This window comes from Vespa velutina, chromosome 14 (assembly GCF_912470025.1).
Source record: "Vespa velutina chromosome 14, iVesVel2.1, whole genome shotgun sequence".
Lineage (NCBI taxonomy): Eukaryota > Metazoa > Arthropoda > Insecta > Hymenoptera > Vespidae > Vespa > Vespa velutina.
Genome location: NC_062201.1, coordinates 2023609 through 2048330, shown reverse-complemented (window position 1 = coordinate 2048330; position 24722 = coordinate 2023609). Strand labels below are relative to the sequence as shown.

General features: G+C 27.4%; 2 protein-coding genes across 7 annotated transcripts; one reads left to right on the top strand and one right to left on the bottom strand.

The window, feature by feature from the left end:
* Positions 1 to 1150: 1150 nt before the first annotated feature.
* Positions 1151 to 15307, top strand: LOC124954162 (ER degradation-enhancing alpha-mannosidase-like protein 2). Of its 5 annotated transcripts, XM_047506663.1 has the most exons (4): positions 1151 to 4571; positions 4674 to 4798; positions 14288 to 14966; positions 15113 to 15306. In XM_047506663.1, the coding sequence occupies exon 1, from the start codon at positions 1494 to 1496 to the stop codon at positions 3555 to 3557; it is 2064 nt and encodes a 687-aa protein (XP_047362619.1). In that variant the 5' UTR covers positions 1151 to 1493; the 3' UTR covers positions 3558 to 4571; positions 4674 to 4798; positions 14288 to 14966; positions 15113 to 15306. The 5 variants fall into 5 exon arrangements, with proteins under 5 accessions (XP_047362619.1, XP_047362617.1, XP_047362618.1 ...); XM_047506661.1 differs by having other exon boundaries at positions 14288 to 15307; XM_047506662.1 differs by lacking the exon at positions 14288 to 14966 and having other exon boundaries at positions 15113 to 15301.
* LOC124954161 (protein polybromo-1) lies at positions 4822 to 16725 on the bottom strand. Of its 2 annotated transcripts, none has more exons than XM_047506657.1 (27): positions 16654 to 16725; positions 15789 to 15903; positions 15357 to 15602; positions 15078 to 15206; positions 14801 to 14980; positions 14276 to 14720; positions 14074 to 14186; positions 13868 to 13966; positions 13693 to 13776; positions 13330 to 13482; positions 13094 to 13264; positions 12840 to 13003; positions 12416 to 12710; positions 11161 to 11366; positions 10706 to 11045; positions 10035 to 10619; positions 9790 to 9947; positions 9531 to 9703; positions 9252 to 9424; positions 9034 to 9105; positions 8090 to 8272; positions 7737 to 7859; positions 7237 to 7480; positions 7007 to 7157; positions 6881 to 6930; positions 6691 to 6808; positions 4822 to 6542 (listed from the first exon to the last, which is right to left on the bottom strand). In XM_047506657.1, the coding sequence occupies exons 1-27, from the start codon at positions 16689 to 16691 to the stop codon at positions 6326 to 6328; spliced, it is 5025 nt and encodes a 1674-aa protein (XP_047362613.1). In that variant the 5' UTR covers positions 16692 to 16725; the 3' UTR covers positions 4822 to 6325. The 2 variants fall into 2 exon arrangements, with proteins under 2 accessions (XP_047362613.1, XP_047362614.1); XM_047506658.1 differs by having other exon boundaries at positions 13714 to 13776.
* Positions 16726 to 24722: the final 7997 nt, after the last annotated feature.

Below are 24722 nucleotides of genomic sequence, written 5' to 3'. Positions count from 1 at the left end.
TAACAAATAAAACAAAATAGTGTTTTGCAAATTTTAAGAGTGAAATGCAACAATAAAATAATAAAAAATAATATCAATTTATAACGTTTAATATTGTGTGTGTGTGTATGTGTGTGCGCGTGACACGTGTGTGTGTGTGTGTGTGTGTGCGTATGTGTATGCGTGTGTATATACGTGTGATCTTTTTTGCAATTCTCTTTCATTCAAAACAACTTTTTTGAATTTGTTTTTTGAATGAACTATCTTCGATGCATTTAATACACATTTCTGTGGAAATGAATCAGGGAAAACACGCATATGTACGCCCCTATATATATATATATATATATATATATATATATATGTACAATACATCCAGGATATGTGGTTCGACTTACAATTACAAGTGACGTGACCTGTTATTTCTTTGATATGAATAATAAAATACAATTCGTAATATGAAGATGACGTATTTGAATATAAATATGAAAAAAAATTCTAAGCATTCTTAGAAATTAATATATATATATATATATATATATATATATATATATATATATATATTTAGATCGATCGTTAGTCAATAATTTATGTACGACTCATTCAGAATAGAATCATCTATGACGCAATGTTTATGACGTGATAATTCGTAACACGTAAGATACGTAAAATATATACACAGTATGAAATCATACGTAACAAGATATACGTATGATTCATTATAAAGAACTATTTTATTTACTTATCTTAATTTCTTTTACAATGATTAACATTTCGCGTTTCTCTATTTCAAAACGTATAAATATATAAGAAGGAAGCTGTCGATACAATTAATATTCTTACGTAAGTACATTTAATTAAAAATATATTGAATAATCAGAAATATTAATAATACAATAAAAAATTGTTTCATTCCTATAATATCCTTTTGAAATTTCTTTATCAATTTCGTAATGTAAAAATGACTTTATCGACAATAGCGCCATTATTAGTAAAACGTCAAAAATTAAAAGCTACAAACAAGATATGAAATTTAAATATTTTACGTTATTTATAATTTATATGAATATAATATCTTTTTAATAATAATATTATTATGTATTTGTACTTTATCGAAAGAGATATTCATTAATTTAAAATGAATATTAACAATATATTTCGTTCATTATTATCGATTGTAAAGAATTAATAAAATAATTCGATAAAAAATTAAACTACCAGAGAGAGCGCAAATCGCAGTGACTTCAATCGTATATACAGTATTGATCAATACATTAGAGTAGTTCACGGATGTTGATTATATGTCGTGTTAGACATAAAAATCTGTTAGCGGATAAAAATGTAGATAATTTTAGAAATTTAATATTATTTTATTAAAGGCAGCTCTTTCTCTATCTTTCTCTTTTTTCTCTTTCTCGTTTTTTCACTATTTATAATTTTTTTAAATAGAAATTCTTAATCTTCTGAGAAGTTAGAAAAAAAAGGAGTGAAAATAAGAAATTGTTTATTTCATAATGATTTTTTTCAAGACCGCTTTATTTTTTGGACTTCTAATACTCGTAAGTGCTGGACGAGAATATCAAAAGAAAGACATAATTGCTCTCAGAGAAGAAGTGCGATCTATGTTTGATCATGCATATTCTAGTTATTTAACTTATGCATACCCTTATGACGAATTGAGATCACTTAGTTGCGATGGTTTTGATACATGGGGTAGTTTTTCATTAACGTTGATCGACGCTTTAGATACTTTAGCTGTTATGGGAAATTTTTCAGAATTTCGTCGTGTAGCTGAGATAATAAGTGATAGGGAAAATTTTGAAGCTAATATTAATGTATCTGTTTTTGAAACAAACATACGAGTGGTTGGTGGACTTTTGAGTGCTCATTTGTTGTCACGCAAAGCTGGTGTACCTTTAGAACCAGGATGGCCATGTAATGGTCCTTTGTTACGTCTTGCTGAAGATATGGCTAAAAGATTACTTCCTGCCTTTGATACACCAACAGGAATGCCATATGGAACTGTTAATTTGAAATATGGAGTTCCTGAAGGAGAAACAAGCATTACATGTACAGCAGGCATAGGCACCTTTCTTTTGGAATTTGGAACACTTTCTCGCTTAACTGGTGATCCTCTTTATGAAGAAGTTGCTATGAATGCTTTAAAAGCATTAAATCATTATAAATCTAATATTGGATTAGTTGGTAATCATATTGACGTTTTGACTGGTCATTGGACTGCTCAGGATTCTGGAATTGGTGCAGGAATTGATTCATATTTTGAATATTTAGCAAAAGGCACGCTATTGTTCCAGGATCCATGGTTAGCTGCAATGTTTCATGAACACAAAGCTGCTATTGAAAAATATATTCGCAGAGAGGATTGGCATTTATGGGTTTCTATGACAAAAGGTCAAGTGACCTTACCAGTGTTTCAATCTTTAGATGCTTATTGGCCTGGTATATTAAGTCTGTTTGGAGAAATTGCAGATGCCATGAAATCTTTACATAATTATCATCGTGTTTGGAAACAATTTGGCTTTACTCCAGAATTTTATAATATTCCCCAAGGTGAAGCTGGAACAAATCGAGAAAGTTATCCATTAAGACCAGAACTTATAGAATCTGTGATGTATTTATATAGAGCAACTGGAGACCCATATCTAATTCAAGTAGGAGTTGATATACTTAGAAGTTTACAACATAGTGCCAAAACTAAATGTGGTTATGCAACTATTAATGATGTACGTGATCATCGAAAAGCAGATAGGATGGAATCTTTTTTTCTTGCTGAAACAACAAAATATCTTTATCTTCTTTTTGATCCAGACAATTTTATTCATAACAATGGACAACAAGGGGATGTAATAAAAACACAATGGGGTCATTGTATTGTTGATTCTGGTGGATATGTTTTTAATACAGAAGCACATCCCATTGATCCTGGTGCACTATATTGCTGTCGCAGGATACAAAATATGTTACCGGATAAAATAACTTCAGATAAATTTTTTACAAAATACGATTTAAAAGAAGAATACAATACAAAAGATACAATTCATAAAGATGATAATATAAATAAAAATGAAACCAATAATTTTGTTGAAATAATAAAATTATCACAATTGAGACATAAACCTACAAATGAAGTAAAAGATAAAAAGTATGAAAATGTTGAAACATTATTTATGCAAGAATTTCTTTCTGAAAATGTTTCAAAAAGTGAAGATGAAACTAATAAAAATAAAACGCCTCATTCTGATTCTGCAAAGATGCAAGTTATAGCAGAACCAAATGTAATTTATAAAGCTGACGATAGTGAAACTACAGATACTTTTGAGACATCTATTACTTCAAATGACCAATATGATTCTGCAACAGTTCAGAATAATTCAAAATTATCTAAGAAAGCAATTAGCAATCAAATTACAAGATTTGAACCACAAATTATGTTAGAAAATATTAGAAAAAAAAATATGTATCCAACAAATACTACAGCAAGATTGATGTATCAGACTTTGTCCTGTCAGTCGCAATCATTCCTACAACGAATATCTATTATAGGAGAATTCTTTTAATATTTATTTAAAAAATTTTACTTGTATAATTTTTAGTTTTTCATTCTATTCGTTCAGTAAATCTTTCTTTTTAATTTTATTGTTAGTTTAATCGTATTAAAAAAATATTTTTTTTTAATAAAAAAAAAAAAAAAAAAAAAAAAAAACAAAAAAAAAAAAAAAATTCATTTTTGAAGATACATATATATATATATATCTGTTGTATAGTAGTTCTTAATCCGGACTCTAATAACTATAAGATAATAATTGTTATTTGAAATATAAAAAATATATTGCAATATTGTAATGTCAAAAATTTCATTGATCAATGTAGAATAGAGGCTAAATATTTTCATTGTATTTGTAAAGAAATTCATTATTGACTTTATCTGTGATAAGACAATTTTTTATATAGAAATACTGATAAAGTCGTTAATGAGCTTCCAAGTGAATATTAGTAAATATGTAAATATTAAGAAATATTAAGTATGTTATAATTAAAATTATTTAACAGAATTGACGAATTCGTACGCAGATATACGAATTGAAAAAGTATTTAAAATTGAATATTTATAAGCTTTTTTAAATAGATGCTTTTTTGTTATAATTATTTTCACCATGCGTTTATTTTTGTGAAAATTTATCTATCGTTTATATTTTGTTTCGTAACTAATCAACACAGAATTCTGATTAATAATATCATAAATCAATATTATTTAAAAATTTTGCCCTAATTTTTGACTATAGAATATCGTAAGCATGTTGACCCGTACTAATATACATATGCAATTACAAACTTCATTAATGAAGAGAATTAACACATTAATGACAGGTATAAATTATAAATAGTTTCAGGAATACATTAGCAATTTTATGGAGTATGTTTTGATTGATGATAATAAATGATATTTATATCAAGAATATATGTAATATCCGTAGGCAATATGAGAGCAACAAAAAGTTCGGAAGTAAAGAAAGAAGAATCGGAACGTATGAAACAATTTCATGAGAAACTTAAATTAGAACCAATACCACGTATGTAAAAATATATATAATTTAAATTTATTGAAACATTAATATGTCCTAAATATAAATATTAATTTATTGTAAATTTTTATATATTATCTATATAAATAGGTGTACAACCAGGTGAACGTTTCGTCGATTTGGTTTTGACGGAAACTGATCCTGAAACTGGAGAATTAATCACAGATAGCGAAAAGGAACCAACCAAATGGGGTGATTGGCAAATTGGTGGAAGGGTGAGCGATTTTTGAGCACAAAATACTTTTATATCCTTCTTTCATTCAAAGATATAAATGTATATCCAAAGTACAAGAAAAAATAACAATCTCAGTTCAACGTTAACTTACAAAATTCATATCAATGTATATCTTATTTGATAAGTAAATAATAGTACTTATTTTTTTTTTTGTTCTAAATACACAACTACAAGTTATATTTTTTATGGTGTTATGGTTGTCAATGCTAGGTGAAATGATATACATTAGATTTTCTTTTTTTGATTTATTAATTAAATATATAATACGGGAAATTCAATATTTAATTTATAGATAAATTTTTATTTCATAAAATCTCGAAATATGCGTACTGAATACTCTATAAGTACACAGAGTAGAAAAATTTGTAATTATAAATTTGAGTAACTGACAAAGTATTAAAAGAAAGTTCGAAATTGAATGGCATATATTTATATGTGGAATATATCATGAACGATTTATTATTTATAAAAATAATTTGCACTTGAATTTTATTAACGTCTTATCTTGTGTACTATCAGTAAAAATGAATGTACATAATTATCTTATTTATTCATTTAAAGAGTCATATATATTCGTCACATTTACATTTTCGATATATATATGTATATATATATATATATAGACTTTCTAAAAAGCTACAGAAAAATTAAAACGTATTAGCCAAAGATATAAATATTTTTCAATATTTGAAATTACTGTACAAATTGTTTCAGAAGCTTATTAAATTTTGTATTTAATCTTCTGAAAATACATTAAACAAGAATAGATTATTAATCAGATTAACAAAAGATTCATTAATAAATATTTTCTTATGGAAAACTATGTACCAAACTCCCCATTTCTATACTTTTTTATTTAATATAATTTAAACAAAGATTAAATAAAAAGAAGTTCTCTAATGTTAGGATTTTGTATGAAATGAACAATACAAGAGTACTTCTCAAGTTGTAGTTTTATAGCATGTAATACAGAAAATACAAGATCTTATTCATGAGAAGTAAAAAATAAAACTTAGCAAAATATTTACATAAAATATTTTTTTTTTTTTTTTTTTTTTTTTTTTATAGGAAGTTCTCTATAGTCTATGCCCCTTGTTTTTGTTTTAAATAGTGCAAAGAGAAATATTTGTCAAATCTTATTTTCTCTGTGTAAAAAAGTACATTTGGCTAATCCAAGCATTACCTAATATAAAAATTTCTATGGTAATGCATAATAGATTAAAAATATTTGTATAAGTGTAAAATTTCATTTTATAGCTATGGCAATAAGACATATTATTTAAAATTTTCAAAAGAAAAATTAAATATTCTTAAATAGTAATGAAAAAATGAATCAGGAAATCATAATACATAAATATAGTATTATTGAAACCATCCGCGCTTGTCAGTCTTTCATCTAGCATCGACGGACCTATTAACTGTAGTTAAGGTAGCATCGACGGATCTATAAACTGTAGTTAAGGTAGCATCGAGTTGTTAAAAATTACAGATCTTAACGATTTATAAACTATAAAGTTTTATTGATAGCTAACACATCCCGCATCATCATATTTCTGAGTGTCCATAAGGCATTCACCACATTTCCATGGTTGCCCACACCATTGCCCAACCATTCAGCAGGTAATTTTGTTATATCAGGAATTTGGGTATTTTCAGGAGTAGCATTCATTTGTTTATCCCAATTTGATATGTACCGGTTTTCTACATTTAGTCCTTCAATATACCTGCGGATCAATTGTGATATTATATATTTATGTTATTTATTTAAGTTTGATCTCGTTTAAGAATTAATTTTATGTTAGTAATGTGAATCAATATTAAGTAATTATATTCATTATAATGATTGTACATTTTTATAATGTACAGTTTTACCGTAAATATGCATCCGAATGTAATACTCTACTCGGTCTTGGAGGAACAGCAACGAACATTGGTTCAGGCTGTTTGGTAGCTGGTATATTACTGGTTTGTGTTGCTGCAGCCGATGTTTCTAATGCATATCGATTATGAAATAATAAATATTTTCTAGCATTTTTTTTAACATTTATTAAATACTCTTTACCTGTTTCCATTGGTGGAAGTATCGTAGGACCTTTCGAAGCCATGTAGTTTCTGAAAAAATGTGAATTAATGAAAACTCTTTAAATTTATAAATTAAATATATTTTATAAAATAGTAGAATTCGTACTTGCTCCTTTCAGACGGTGGGATGATACGTCCATTTGCTTTAAGAATATGCACTTCTTTAACGTGTCTTGCAAGTCTCTGTACACTCGGAAATGGTGGTACAGATTTTTTAGTACGACCACAACCACGCCATTGACATTGAAAATCAACATCTATTGAATACAATGAACGGTATATTGTAGATTATAATATTATTTGGTATGATTCCTTGAGTATTTCTTAAGCATTTACCAGGAGCAGCATTTGTAAAAGATGATTGTACATGTCCATTTTGTTCAGCGATACAATGATCAATGCAATCAGTCATATCTTCAAATTGCCAATCACAGTTGTCCCAACAACATTCATATACTACATCTTGTAAAGCATTTGATCCAACTGTAATAGATGATCCTTTTAATTGTCCTCCATCTTCATTCATTTTAATAGCTCTTTCTTCCCAAGCTTGTTTCTCTCCTGCTGGTAGTTTTCTCCACTGAAATATATAAACCATTATTTACTATTTATAATATTTTTTTTTTTTGGTTTATGTACATCATAAAAAACGAATTTGAAAGGGCGATTAAGTATGCGAGTGAACTCATTTCAATATTCTTAAATACATGTATATATATGTATATTTTATGTATACACACGTTCATTCAGATTAATTATTATACTGCATACTTTTACTCCTTAAAATATTTTTTTCTAATAAAATAGAAAATAATTATGAATAAAGAAATAAATACCTCATTGCCAACTATTCTGCTAATCTCTCCAAAGGATGACTCAGGATTGTTTTGCGTAATCTGCGTTCGCATTTTACTTGAATATAAAATATAGCCCGTAACTAATTTTTTACCCGCCGTTTTCTAAACAGAAGAAAACAAATTATAATGTCATCGTACATGAACAAATATTGCCTGTATACCTTCAAGAAGAGCACATCCAATTTTGGATCTAATGTTGTTAGAGAACGAAAATTCAATGGTGCAAAAACACAAAGTATGCTGGCATATTTTTTTAAATAAAAATAAAGTGTAAAAATGAAAATATAACACGTGACAATTTGGTAAGCAAATAATTTCAATGTAAGGCCTACCTTTTTAGATGATACAGGTGTCTGAATATTGGAGAGCACCGGTTGAGCTTCAGTAGATCCAACGGACGGTGGACCACCAGCATCCATGCTGTCCTCCCCAACTCCTACTCCTACTCCCACTCCTAATCCTACTCCCATGCCTAGTACATCAGGTTCCAGCTTCGGTAACAATGGCGATGCTTCCTATACCATTTATGTTTTGTTACCTTCATTATCCGTTACCGAATGTTATGTTATTTGTTAAGTCTTCAATATATAATCTTACACAATATTACAAACAACGGAATACATTTTAACATAGGCTTTGCAATTGTTATCCTTTTGTATTAAAATATGCATTATGTATTGAATTTAACTATTTTCTTTCCAATAAAACAGCTCAAGCCCCAAGAGACTATATATATATGTATATTAAAAAAAAAATATATATATATATATATATTATTTTAAAAATATGATATATCAATTCAATTTTAATTTGCAGTATAAAGATTAGTATCTTATGCACTCCATTTAAAGCAATTTTTTTCATTTCTACATGTGTGTGAATTAGGTTAGAGCGACATGGAAGCAAGAACTTTTGGTGGTGTTGTATATCTATTACATATTTAACAATATAAACCCAACAGGTGCTCTGAATTTCTTCCTTGTATCTAAATTATTGCTCACCCTATAAGTGCTATGTGTAAAAACATAACTGCACATAATAATAAAAGAAAATAAATATGCCGGCATAAAATAACATCATGCATATTGACAGATTGATACATCAATATATATTAAGAATAATAATTTTTTTTTCTTTTATTTATCTTTTAATTTATTAATAATTTAATTATATTGAAAGTTAATTTGTTGTATCAATCCGTGTGGTATTAAATACATGCAATTTTGACGTTGCTTCCCTCAGGATAGATAGTACAATTTTGTAAATTAGTAATTACCATTTCAAACTGAGCTGAACTGGGCGTGACGGACTTGACTTGATTTTGCGTCTGAGCCACGTCACCCGGAACCTACAACACACGCATTACATGCCAAGCAATAATTTTATAGTTAGTTGCGTATAAGAAGGAAGCTGTACATTGTTATTTTTGATCTATCTGATTTTAAGGTGTCATTAATATTTAAGTTAATATATTCTACATGGAAGTGCACTCACTTTAGCAGGATTAATTGGTCTCCGGAAGAAATAAATTTCATCTTCTGTAACGGTAGCACTATGATTAAATTTTTTTAATCCTTCTTGATTTAGTTTCTTCATTAAATTTTTACTTTCATCATAAAGAGATTCACAAATATATATATCATCTTCTGGAATTTCTGTTGGTCGACCTGTAAATTATTATTAGTTTAGTAATTTCACTAAACATATTATTGCATTTATATGTTATTTTAATCAAAGGTGTTATTAATATTATATATTATTTTATATACATACTGCATATATATTCTCCATAATCGAGGACGGCACATTTTCCAACAATTGCAACAATAGGGTGGGTACCATCGACTGTAGATAGGAATAATTCTTGTTTATAAAATAATTTAGTAGGCGCATGTGGAACTTCTCCTGGCATTAATAACCAAGGACCTTTAAAATAACATTTTCCACTGCAAAATATTAAATATTTTTTTTTTTTAAAGATATTTCTTTCCTTTTTAAATTATTGATGAATTTTAGAAATATTTGTACATACTCTTTCGTTGCCCATATTGCATCAACTTGAGCTATTTGTTGTCTGCCACCATCTGTTGCCACATAAACAAAATCTCCAGTTTTTACAGATCCGGCACACGTATTATATTGTTCATAATATGTATTTTCAGTATCATCTGGATTGTATAATATCACATTCTACAATATAAAAGGGGGAAAAAAATGGTTTGTGCAATAAAATTATAGAAATATTAAAATTACAATTTAAATTAATTAATTACATACAGGCCTTTCTTTTTCTGTTAATTTTTCTCCCTCTTCTAATTCAGCAATTTCTTCTTTATGTTTTTCCAATCTTTCTTTATACACGGAAATAACACGTTTTGGTTCTAAAGGCTTTTCTCGTGGGATTAATTTTAAATGATCTGGATCAAAATTCCATACTTTGATTTTTTTGAAAGCTCTTGCTTTTGTAGAATACCTAGATTCGCATACATATACGTCTTTTTCCAAAAATCCTTCTGGTTGCATTCTAAAATAATCTTTTACACTTAATACACAACATCTGCCTGCAACTTTAATTAATGGCACTGCAACATGAGCATCGCTTTTAAATAATTCTTTGTCAAGAAATTTTCTAGATGCAACATGATAGGTTTCACTCGGCCTGTAGAATAAATTTCCATATAACATTTGTTGTCCTTCTGTATTGGTCCAAAGACGTTCTATTAATACCACGCTATATTCCATCCCTCTTTCAGTTGGTTCTATATAAGCAAAATCACCAGCTCTATATACTTCTTGATTAAAACTCATAGATCCTCCACCATCGTTATGATTACCCTCTGTATTGGTATTTGTTTCAGAATCCTAAAATAACATTTAATATAATATATTTTCATATTTATTATTATATTATTATTAATTTTTGATAAATATAGAATAACATTACAGACTTTAGTTTCATTCCCATCACAACTTTCATCTTCATTAGGCATAGTTAATTCTTGTTGATGTTTAACACGTTTCAATTCTGCTACTTGTGCAGAAAGATCAAGAAGTGTATAGTTTAATGATGGGGAATGTAACAAATCTCCTCCGCGTGTTATTTCATCACGTGTTCGAAGAAAAAATGCTTGTAATTCAACGCTATCCTCAAAGGGTTGAGAATCTGTACGTGAGAGTCTTCGTGCTCGTTCTAAACATATGAATACGTCTTCTTGAAATCGATCCAACCTTTTATAAACACCTCTATCTAATCTTCTTTTAATTAAATCCAACGATAAACCTCGTATTCTGTAATAAAAAAACAAACATTTATTAATAATCTTAAAATAAATTACATTAATAAATATATATATATATATATATATATATATATATATATATATATATATATATTATGACATACTTTTTTCCCTCTATAATATCATGTTCTGGAAGTTCGGCCATAGAATCTGAATAACATCTTCCTTCTTCATCTTGATGATTATAAAGAGCTGTAAATATCGTAGCTAATATTTCTTGAATCGCCGCAGATACGTCCGGTACACTTTCATCGTCTTCACTCAATTGTAATTTAGTTTGTAATACTAGTCGTTGGAGAATTAAAGCATCCTGGAATTTTATTTGACCTTAATTGTTTTTATAAACAAAGGATATTCTTAATATTTAATATTTTGTTTCTCATGAAATCTAAAAATGTCTTTGCTAATTGTAGATATTTACTTCTGCTTCGTTTTTTTTGTATTTTTTTCTTGTACGCTGATCTACATCTTTGTCTCTTAATAACCGTATAAAACACGGTCGAACTTTTAAAGGTTTGTGATTACTAACATTATTTAGTTGTTGGATATAACCTTGATTGTTCATTTTTTTTTTTTAAGTCTTTAAGTATTCAATACAGATCAGACAACTAGACCACAATGGAGTATTAATTAATTTGGAAAACTTTCACGTTAACATTTGAACCGAGAATAACATTTTGACACATTTGATATATATAAAAACAGAATTGATTTCATTTTTTCATTATTTTGTTATAATTTGATGATCGCAATTTTTATTAATTTGCACGATTATTAAACCGACGATAGCACGAAGGATGCGGATTGTACGTAACCTCAAACCCTTTATCCGTAAACAGCCTAAGCTTTCCATGTTTTAGCGCGAAATTTCAATCCAAGTATTGGCGTTTATCGTTTCGTATTCTGCATAATTACGAACAATAAAAATTATAATAATTTTCAATTGTTCAATATTAAATTTGTCAGTTTTTATTTTAATAAAAATTAATTCAGTTTTAGTCGGAGTAAAAATAATTTTTTTAACGTTTATTTAAAAAAAGAAGAAAAGGAGGAAAATATTAGTTATTTGATGTGTGATTTTTTTTTTTTTTTTTTGTATAATGGAAATAGCTCTTCCTAAAGTATTTTTAGTTATAAATTGTATAATTTTAATCATAATGTGATTAGGTTAATAAAATCACATTAAACTTCATACATTATATAAAAGATTTTTGCTTTTCTTAGAAGTGAGATAAATAGAATATTAGAAATATTTTTTTAATAAATGCAATTATTGACAAATGATGATGTAATTAGGAATTTCTTTTAGTTACTTACATAAACAATTAAGTAATTTCTATGATCTGGAAAAATACAAACCTTATATATTTGAGAATCAGGTTCATTGTATTTGCAAGCATTATCAAACATTAATATAAAATCTGACACCAATTCATCCAGACTATCATATCCATTATTTTTTAAACTTGATGCTATTTTTTCCATGTTCATTGGTTGTTTAATAACTTCATAATAATCTGGATATTCATTTTTATTTGGCAGTTTCATAAAAATAAGAGACAATTGTCTCCCTTTTGCATCATGGTAATCTTTTATAGTGTCATACATAGTTCGTAATTTTTGTAAATGTAACGGTACTACCTTCTTTGGTCTCCTATATTTAGTTTTTCAGAAATTGTAAATAAAATATTATAGAAGGCAATATATAATTAATCTCTGTTTTATATTATCATTGTATTCATTATATATTATAAATCAAATATATATTAAAATCTTCACATACCCAACGTTCCTAGTAGGCGTAGAAGCTGTTGATTTAGGTTTAATTAATTCAGGTAAAGGACCTAACTCTTTTACCTTATCCATTAAAACTTTTTCTAATGTATTTGCATCCTCATATATTAAAGAACCTTCCTCATTATACTGACGACAATTATTAAACATTAACTAAAAATGTTGATTATTATTTATTTAATAGATTATATTCACAATCGAGGAATTAGAATTAATCTATATTAATTTATTTTAATGGGATACCTTAAAGTCTTGAATCAATTCATTTTCATTTTGATACTTTTCTGCTTTTATATTAGCCTCAATGGCTAACATATCTATAGGTTCTGCTATTACTTGATAATAATCTGGATATAATTTTTTTGAAGGTTTTTCCATAAACATCAACATTGGTTGTCGACCACCATCTTCGCACTGAAATATTAAAGATTTTATACTAACTGCCATCAATACATTTAGCCCAATTTGGAATTACTTACAACGTATTCTATGACACATTTAACTAAAGCATATAAACGTTTTTTCAATGGTATATTATCCTTGTATTTTCCCCGAGTTAAAAGATTAGATGCTCGTTTAATAAGCTTTGGCTGTTGCGAACTATTTTCAGATTCGCTATCTGAATCTGAATCCTACAAATATTAAACAATAAGGAAATATAATATAAAAATTTAATAAAAAAGATTAAGAATAAATGCATAAATTGCTACTAGTAATGATCGAATCAAAAGTAATATTTAAAATTTTTATGTAATAATATTAATGAGATACGTATAATCATAAATGATTTTGAAAGTATGAGAACAAAAAAAAAAAAAAGAAAAGAAAATGTAATTACTTACCTTATAATAACTTTCATTTACCTGATCAAACTCTAATAATTCTTGTACTTTCTCTTGCATTATTTTTTGTAATTTTACAGCACACTGTAGAATAAAAAAAAAAATATATATATATATAATAGTTTAGTCAGAGAATGTTAATATTGATTAAAAAATATATAAATATGGTGATTACCTTGTATAGTCTAGAAGTATGAATATTATATTTCTTAGCATTTTCAAACATTATGTTCATATCACCCGCAACTTCACTTACAGTACCATATTCGCCTTTCTGTAAGTTTTTATTTTTTATTTTTTATTTTTTTATACATACATATAATATATAGAAAGAAAAGTAATCATTATATTGTGAAATTCATAATAATTTCTGATATATACCTTTATTTTTGTACGAATTTGTAATAGAGATATAGGATTTTTAATCATCTTATAATAATCAGGATATAATCGTTTCGATGGTAATTTCCAAAAATATTCACTCATTCGAACACCTAAATGAAAATATTATTATTAATGTTAATATATAATATATAATTTTATATTTTATTTATATTATGTAAATGATTATTTAATCAAATACCTTGATTATTAGGAGCCGTTCTAATAGTTTGAAATAGTTGCCATTGTGGATTATCTGCTTCTTCTGTTTCTGGAGATTCCTCTTCTTCGTCATCACTTTCTTCATCTTCATCTGGTAATAATGCTGTTTGTGCTATCAATGATTGAGCCATTGTACGACTTCCTCTTTTACTTCGCGTTGAAGGTGCTGTACTTGCGATTTTTATACTATTATTTCCCAATCCGGTATCTTGTCTCTTTGCAGCTGTTGTAATAATTTTCTTTAAAAGTTTAGCATCCTTGTAAATTTGCGAACCCGGCTCATTAAAATGACACGCATTTCTACACATTAACATTAAATCCTTTTCCATATCTCCAATTCCGTTATATGCACCTTCTTGAATTTTTCTTGCAACAGTTTTTAAATCCACTGGTGTTTCGATTACATCATAATATTCTGGATACAACTAAAATATTTTTTAACATTCTAAACAGTGTGTATAAATTATATTAATCGTAAGATAAGTAATGTGATCATGAAATAAACCTTTTTAGACGGTTTTAATTGAAACATTGTATGCAATGGCCTATTATTGTCAGTAGGATCTGTAGCTGTCATAACTGCTGCAAATAAATCTTCAAATTGTTGCATAGTTTCTTCATCAGGATTTGTAGAACTTTCAGAGGTATCTTCTGCGTCGTCTTGCTTTAAGGTAGCTTTACGTGCCTAACAATGAAAATATTGATTTACTTTATCGCTGTATAAGTTTTATTATTTTTTTTTTTTTTTTTTTTTTTTTTTTATTTTAAAAATGACTACTCACCAATCTACCAACTTTTAATATTAATTTCCCTTTAGGCTCTGGATCTTCATATTCTTCCATAATACGATTTTTGGTGTTCGTACATAGTTCCCAAAGTTCAGTGGCATCTTTGTACTCTGGAGATGTACGCTAATGGAAAAAGATTAGATTGAAATACATAGTTTTAATATTAATTGATAAACAAATATTTTGTATTATACATATAATAATATATGTAAAATAAATGAATAAAAAAATGTGATAAAAGAAATAGAAACTCTTTTCCTTCTTTAATAATACCATATAAAAAGCTTTGGCATTGTTGACCATGAGTTGAATATCTGCAGCCAAATCATCCATATCACGATATTCATCGGTTTTTAATTTTTGTTGAACTTTCAGGAGATCTATTGGATTTGATACTACTTCATAATAACCTGGTTCTTGTCTACGTTTAGGCACACGTATAAATGCATCACATAATAACGTTCCATCTTCTTTCTTTTGATTACGAAGAACATCATACAATTGTTGGCACAAGTCACTCTGTATAAAAATTATGTATACATTAGTACATATATTTATGTTTGTATATGACAATGACAAAAAAGATTTTTACTTTAGCACAATAAAAAGTAAAGAGATTTTTTTTATGTAAATTCATAACATGATTAATAAATAAAATACAAAGGTAAATAAATATAGAATAATGTAAATTTATATAAAACTTACAGGATCCAATTTTTTTCGCCTTTTTGTTGGTTCAGGCGGTAAGTCTTCTCCATCATCCTCTGTGCCACGACTTGCAACAGATGAAGTTCTACGACGCTTATTCATCTTGCCAGATCTTAAAACACATCAATGGCAATTATCACCATATTTGCAGAAGTACAGATAGCATTAGCTTGTACAGTTTCAAATGGAATATTATAAAAGTAAGTTCTTTGACTAATAAGAATATACACAGATGAGGTTCTTGAACTTATACACTCTCAACCTAAACTGTAATGTAACAATAGTATGAGCGCGCGTGTATACAGTTGATGAATACAAAAAGATGAATATTTGAATATTTGTATATCATATACACACCACGTTTTTATATAAAATACACTCGAACGTATAGAGATTCTAACGAGCTGATATTATGTACGATGATAATCGTACGCATAGCACGGCGGCCACAGCTAAGAAAATTTCGCCGCCATGATAAGTCGCCACTGTGCTTTAAAATGCATGACTTCAGAAAATTACAATTTCCAAATGATATCTCTTACGATAAAAGTATTTCACGGATGAAATGATCAAAAGAATATTTTCGTTTGCACTTTTTAATCATCGACGTACCAACGTTGAAACATTTTTGGCATTTGTAACCGTACAGTTTTCAACTAGAATTTGCCGCCATAACGTAAACCAATCTGCGTTGTCGCTAATCGTACGGTCAAAATTTCCCCTTGATCTCCATGTGGCATAACATTTTTCATACTTTTCGACTCTCACCTTTATTTCAAAATTATTACGAGAGCTTGTACATTAATAATCTGCATGTAAAAGTATTCGTATTTTAATTTACGCCTTTAATTACGTTTTTCACCTGTAATCAACGATGACACACGACTTGGACGACGCCATGCCGTAATCACAGCAATCGTCTGTTTAAAACAATGCGCACCCTATTATGATTATCGTTAACTATCTCAGCTATTTCGTTTCAGTGATGATAAAGGTGTACAAATTAATTTTAAGTGTACGCTTTATTCGTTTCTTTTTTCTTTCCTTTTTGTTTCTTTTTTCCTCGATAATTAATTTACCAGTAAAGAATAATATTTTCGTTCAATCTCTCTTTTTTTCTTTTTTTTTTTTCTTTTTTTTTTTTTAAAGTCGCACGAATTAAAAACTTTACAAATTATGTATCATCGATAGAATTAAAACGATCGAAGTTAATTAAAAATTTACATTAATATCATTAACTTTTCCATTAAAACATTTAATTGTAATTTCGCAAAGATGAGTTCTACAATACCGACGGATGATAAGAAATTTATCGCAGCGCTACTATTCGTAGATAATTTAATATTATCATCGCGTCGATAAGGTAGAACGTCCTATCGATAATAAGTTTCGATGCTCGATAAGATTCAATGATTTTCTAATCGAAGTTCAATGGTCTTTTAAATTTGTTTATAGTGATACGAGTCAATGACATTCGAATCGGACAGTCCACTGGGACATTATTTTACATAATTTTAAGAACATATTTTACATAATCCTAAGAATATATTTTACATAATCCTAATATTAATTCTTATAAAAAAATATAGAAATAATTACGAATTATAGATATTTTTTTTTTTTTCCTTTTTTCTTTTTTTTTTTCCATTAGACAAAACAGAAAATTACAAAGGAAGATTAAATAAAAAGTTCGAAAGACGTTAGAAATATAATAATAAAAATTTATTCGATAAGTAAATAAATTATAAACGAGAACAAGTAAACTATTTTATAATCAAGTTCGTTAGGTTTCAATTCCGTTTTCTTCTTTAGGCGAAGTTTCTCTCTCTCTCTCTCTCTCTCTCTCTCGTAGGCTTCTTGATAACAAATTGGAATTACTGATAATTTTAGTTTAGTTAGTTTAACGTTGGTTGTTAACGAAACTTACTAGGTTAATTGAATTTATCTAGCTACGCGTAGAAATCCATGCGCAGAAATTTAACTGGAGCAAGAGATCATTTCGTAGACGACGCAGAGGGATTTCTAGGTAGTTTGATAATGGGTATAGGAAAAGGAAATGGTGAAATGAATCGAGAATTATTACCATCCTCGAATATTATTTAATATCCTATTAATTTTAAATTGCATGATAGTCATTGTTCCTGTAAATACCTATAGGTATGAGAATTATTTACGAGAATTTCATAAAAAGCGTTTATAGCAAATCTGTTAATATCCTTGTTAAAAAAGGATTCACGTTAATCAGAGATACGACTAATTTCTCTTTCTCTTTTATTCTCTCTTATTTTCTCTCTCTCTCTCTCTCTCTCTCTCTTTTGTCTTTTATTTTTCTTACGACGTTTTTCACGTCGATCATTTTCAATGCACGCTTTTTCGTCGCTCGTTAAAATTCTCGACAATTTTTCTGCTGACTTTTCGACGTCGTACAATATAACACGGTTCCCTGTTACTGTCATTTACGCTGATGCAAAAACTAGATGCGTGTCCTCTGACGATTTACCAAGCCTCCAATGTGAATCCTTTTTATTTTGGGGAATTCTCTTATAACATGGTTAATTCGTATCGTATTACATCGAAACCGGTCGTCTCTCTCAGCTACCATATTTTATCTTTTCTCAGTTACTGTATTTTAAAGAATGACTGACATAGTATTATCGCGTATAATTATATGACCAAAATTACATATACATTCAAATGTAAATAATTTTAAATAGGCCATGAACAATTTTTTTTTTTTTTTTATTGCATTTTAACAAACGAGATATTCAATTGATATACATTATATTTTTTTTATATATGTATGCATATAATATAATTTATTTATACATAATAAATAAATATAATTTAACAAAATTCAATTGATCTTTCACTTATGATTAATCTATAATATAAATTTTACTATATATATATATATATATATATATATATATATATATATATATATTATATAAATTTTATTATATATGTATATATTATATTATAGATATATAAAAATTATAACTAATAAAGTTGAGAAGCTGATGCCTTTTGATTTGTTACTTAATGAAAATAAGTGTCCATTTGAATGATTAGAATTTCACTCGAAATTCAAAGGATTCTACTTCTTTCTTTTCTTTTCTTTCCTATTGAAAAAAATTATATTTTCTCTGCTCACGCTATATAGTCGACATAAATATTTCTCTTGGTTTCATACATTCTCAAAACATTCGTAGTGCATGGGATACAACTATGTTATATATATGCAAGTGCACGTAGCTAGCCATCGTAGCCAAGCACCGAAGGAGGTGTATTATCATTTTTTACGATAGTCAGACACGCTAAGGGGCGCAACGAGAACTTTGTCTTCGCACTTTTCATTTATTTTTTGTAGATAATACAAATCTTTTGACTTTGTATTTTAATCTTTGATCCATTGCTACGATTTGTCGATAACTTTTATTATATCGATGAATTAAGATCAATGAATGTATTATGTTTCTTGAAAATTTTTAAAGCGCGTTTTAATAAATATTAACGTCAATAATATTTTACATTTTAAATTGATCATTTCTTTTCTTCTTTTATTCTTCTTTTTATTTTTTATTTTTTTTTTTATTTATTTTTTTTAAACGAGTTTTTATAACCACCAACTTCAATAATTTTTTATTTCTTAAAATACGAGAAATTTTTTAAGTGAATTTTTTGATAAAACATTTTTAATGGCTTTTTAATAACTTCATTTCTTGCGAATATTTATTTTATTTATTTTTTTTTTTTTTCTATTGGATTATAAAAATCTATTCTAAGGAGGAGAACTTATAAATTTCGTTTTATAAAATTTTTGAAATGAAAGATCGCGGGTAATATTGAAGTTCGAATGATTTTCATAAATTTTTATTTAATATAATAAAATTTTATATTATCTGTCACTAATTATTATTGACGAAAGAACAATGATATTCATTATAAATAATTATTATTATGTTACAAAAAAATGATGAGGGAGAGAGAGAGAGAGAGAGATATTTTACTAACAAGAAAAATAATATGGTGTAAATATCTGAGGTATTATTATAAGTTTCACATTTTTAAATAATTCATAAATTTTATCATAACCTCCACATACATATAAATAGTACACAGATATGTATAAAAACAGCTTGCAAGAAATTCGAGACAAACTGAATGTTTTTTTTTTTTTTTTTTTTTTTTTTTACATTTTTTACATGTTTATTTTTTCTACATTTATTTTTTAATTTTGGAATTTTCACTTTTCGCATCGAATTTTATACGAAAAAAAAAAACACTTGCATAACGAGTGACGACGAATGAATTTTTATTACTATTTTATTTGATTATTATTATTATTATTATTATTATTATTATTATTATTATTATTATTATTATATTCTTTCATGATATATTGTAAAATAACGTTATGCTCTATCGATTTTATTATTTTCTCATATCAATGTAGCATTTGAAACTTTCTCTCTCTCTCTCTCTCTCTCTCTCTCTCTCTCTCTCTCTCTCTCTCTGTGACCATTGGCAATAGACAGAAATTCACAAATTGCTAAAATTACCCTGTCATACCTAAACGAACGTGAATAATAATAACTTTGTGGTGAAATGTCAGTGAATATTTGATGGACATTATTATTCGATATAGATAGATTAATCTTTAATATGGTTAAATGTTAGATAATCATTAAGTAGTTACATTAATATAAATAAAGAAATAATCATGTGCGTGTGATTTCTATTTTTTTTTTTTTTTCTTTTCATTTATTTATTTATTTTTTTTAATTAATAACACAAATTCATCCTCTTCTTCGTGGAGTACAAAAATAAGTAACGAGCCAGCTTTTTCATTTTTTATGTATCTATATATCTTTTATTTCTCTCTTTTTTTTTTTTTTCTATTTTTTACAATTAGTCAAAGAAGGTGTATAAGTTTTCTTTCTTTTCTCTCTCTCTCTCTCTCTCTCTCTCTCTCTTTTTTCTTTATCTTTTTTCTTTCTCTTTTTTCTTTCTCACGCGACGCTCGTTCCTTGTAATGAAAAATTCTTGACTTTACTCGGACCTGTTAAGTTTCACGTTCCTTCCTTTTTTTTTTTTAATTTGTCTTTTTTCTCCTGTTCTCTCTCTTTTTTTTTATTTTTCATTTTTTTTTTATTTATTTTTTTTTTCTTTTTTTTTTTTTTAGTTTTGTTTGTTCCCCCCTCTCCACACACATTTCGCTCCTATCCCCTTACCCTTCAACCCCGTCCTCACCGAATCCTTATTCTACACAATGGGATGCGCTGCTCTCTATTTTGTCAACATTATGAATTTGCAAAAAAACGGTAGATGAGCTCTTTTCATCTGTTCTTACGTTTCTTTTAAAATGAACGGCTCCTTAGACTCATCAAAAGACGGACACCTCATCTTGGATAAGTAAAAACGCGACTCTCTCTCCAATCTCATCCCTCTCTCTCTCTCTCATTCCACTTCTTCTCCCGCCCTTCTCTTCCGCCACTTCATCGTGCTCTCCTTCTCTCTCTCTCTCTCTCTCTCTCTTTCATTTCTTTACTATTCCCTTTCTCTCATTTTTCATTCGTGAGTATACTTAATGTTTATCATGCGAAAAGTTTCACATATAAAGATTGCGATCGCGATCAATTCGTGATCTCATCATGATTTTTTTCTTTCTCTTCTTTTTTCTTTCTTTTTTTTTTTTTTTTTTTTTCTTTTGGAAAAAGAAAATAAAGAGGGGGATAGAGAAAAAAAAAAAAAAAGGTTTTTTTATCGATTACGGATCGATATGTCTGTAAAAAATTCGCTAGAAAACGTGGAGAGAAGCGTCGAGCCGAACGTTGCGTCAACATTTGCGCTTTGCGCGGCTCTCTGTACCTATACGCGGTTACGTTCACAAATACTATTCTTTCCTTCATTTTTTTTTTTCTTCCTTTTGTTTCTTCGTTTTTTCTTTTTATTCTTCATCTTTTTCCCCTTTTTTCTTTCTTTCTTTTTTCTCTGTCTTTTTTTTTTTTTTTTGCTTCTTTTTCTTTTTCTTTTTTTTCAACTCACGTATCAGCCGATAAATCAACACGAATGGATTTTCTTTCCCTTTTCACCCCACTTTTTTCCTTTTTCCTTTTTTTTTTCTCTCTCTTTCTCTCTCTCTCTTTATTTTGTTTTTTCTTTCTTTTTTTGGTGAATTATATCTATCGCAATTAGCGATATAAATCAATGATCATATTAATGGAGCATCTATTAGAATTTTGATCTGATTGAAATTCTAGGATATTTAATTATTAATTTGTTAATTTATTTTTCAAATCTTTTCTTTTTATTCGAAATCTGTCGTAATTGTCAATTTTGATAAATAACACTTTCGAGAGAATTGTTCATATTAATGCTCTTTTACTTTTCCCAACTATGTAAAGTACACTTTTATTTTATTTTATTTTATTTTTTATCATAATTAAAAAAATATTCCAAAAGAAAAATAAACATGGATGAGTATGTTTCGTTTATATTCTTTTTGTAAAATTTATTAAATATACGTTGAAAAATGTAAGGTTGAAAAATTTCAAATTTTATTTCAAAGGAAGAAGAGATAAAGAAAGGTGATTTCAAAATGTTTCAATTTGCATTGAAAAGTAAAATTTGAAAAATTATTGAAAAATTTAAATATGAATAAAGTATTTGAAAATGACATTTGATTTTTTTCGTCAGTAATTGTTATTAATGAAGTAGCCATTTATAAGTGATTACAATTACAAAATAACAAATTACAAGCGTTATATGTAACTACGTAATAAAATTTTGTTTAATTCTTATTTGACTATGTTTCGATCAATAGCGCATGGGTACGAATGACCATATTTAAAAAAATTCTCGTCACGTATTTCCTTGGAAGCTGTGCTTATTTATCCTACTGTATAATTGCCAGATACTCAGGATGGTACATCCACCGAGAAGACTTGTCGATTCTACAGGGACATGTTGTGCGTGCAATATTAAAATTTCTCGACATTTCGAGATGGCAAAACTCGTCTCTGAATAGCAATGCGGAGTTGAAATGGTTGTCTTTTCTATTTCAAAGAACGCCAATTTCGAGAGTTTCAAGGTATTTTTTCGGTCATAGAAAATATTTTGAATGTTTAAGTAATACAGAGTGCCATTTTCGAATTAAAGAGAAACAAAATTTTTTAATGCATACAATAATATTCTATTTTAACAATACGAAAAATAATAAACAATGAAAAGTGAAAATATTGAAAACTTGTCGGAGAAACTTTTATTTATGATAAATATATAATTTTCTTTTCTTTTCTTAAAATAAAATCTATTAAGAAATATTCAAAAGAGAGAGAGAGAGAGAGAAAAGAAAGCAAAAAAAGAAGAAAAAGAAAAAGAAGAAAGAAATTTATAATTCGTTTATATTCATTTTATAAACTTTTTCAAGCAAACGTATCGGATGGAAAAATGAATTTTAAAGATTGTTACGTTTGTTTATACATAAAATAATATTATAAGTATGTATGTTATAATATAATAATAATTCGAACAAATCTATCGTTAGAAAGTATAATTTATATTTTATTTAATATTTTTTCCATAATATCAATCGCAAAATATTGACAGATAGTCTATTTAAAACTGAAATAAATTTAATATGCATTAACACAATTTTATATCATTTGACATAGTATTATTAATGATAGAATTAATATTCGGACTTTCGAGAGAACAATTTTCCTTTTCGTCATGAACATATATTTATTTATTTAAATTCACATTATAACAACTTTTTTTATTACATAAAACATACTGTCATGTTTGATCAAACAATTAATATATATTTATTTTAAAATATTAAAATCAATTATATTCTCATTGACAATAATAATTAATATATTTTTCCTTATTTCTACAAAATGTATTTATATATGCGCGCACGCGTGTGTGTCTGCGTGAAAGAATAAAGAAAGAAAAAAAATGAGGATAGATAAGGAAAAAAAAAAAAAAAAAAAAAAAAAAAAAAAAGAAAGAAAAAAGAATAAAAATAAAAGGAGAAAGGAACAAAAAATAGAAAAGAAAATAGAAAACCGTTGTGTATCCTGATAAAAATAATAAATCCTTTCAGGTGTATCTGGATATCGTGAACAATATTAATTTAGCTCATGGGACATTTCGGGACAACAATGTCTAACACGGGATTCCCTGAGAAAGGTAACTCTGCCCAATCTAGATCGGTCCAAAGGATCGGAGAGCCGCAAACGTAACCGCTCCTTCGGACGTCTAACAAGGGAGGTTACAAGCATCGGACGCAGAGTCAATTAAGGGTTGTCGTTGAAGGCCACGTCTCTCGCGCGGCTTCAACGGGATCTAACATAGAGACAGACCAACGGGATCAGACGAATTTCCAACTTGTCCTATCTTCGAGTAACGACGTTGCTCGTTGACCCAAAATGACCTTTGTTTAGATCAAACAAAAATCTCTTTTAAACATTTATCTAATCAATTATGACATCGATCGATTATCGATAATTATTTATTTGGATTTATTGTTTATTTTTTCCATTATTTTTCTTTTCTTTTTAATATTTTCATTATAGTTTAATCTCACTTTCTCTTAGATATATTTGCGTTAATCCATTTAAAAGTTATCGATGAAATTTCGCTTCAAAAAATTAAGAAGAAATTATGATTGATGAAGTCTAATCTATTTATTTGTTTTAATCGTTAATAATGATTATTAGAAATCATTGTAAAATTAAATTTCTTTTATATATATTTTAATATTGAATGATAACAAAAACTTTTAATCGAAATTCTTTTTCTTATTTTTCTTTTTTTTCACCGACGATAATTTTCTTTTTTTTTTTTTTTTTTTTTTTTTTTTTTTCTTTAAATATAATATATTATACTTAGCATAATATAATTATTAATTATTAACCAATG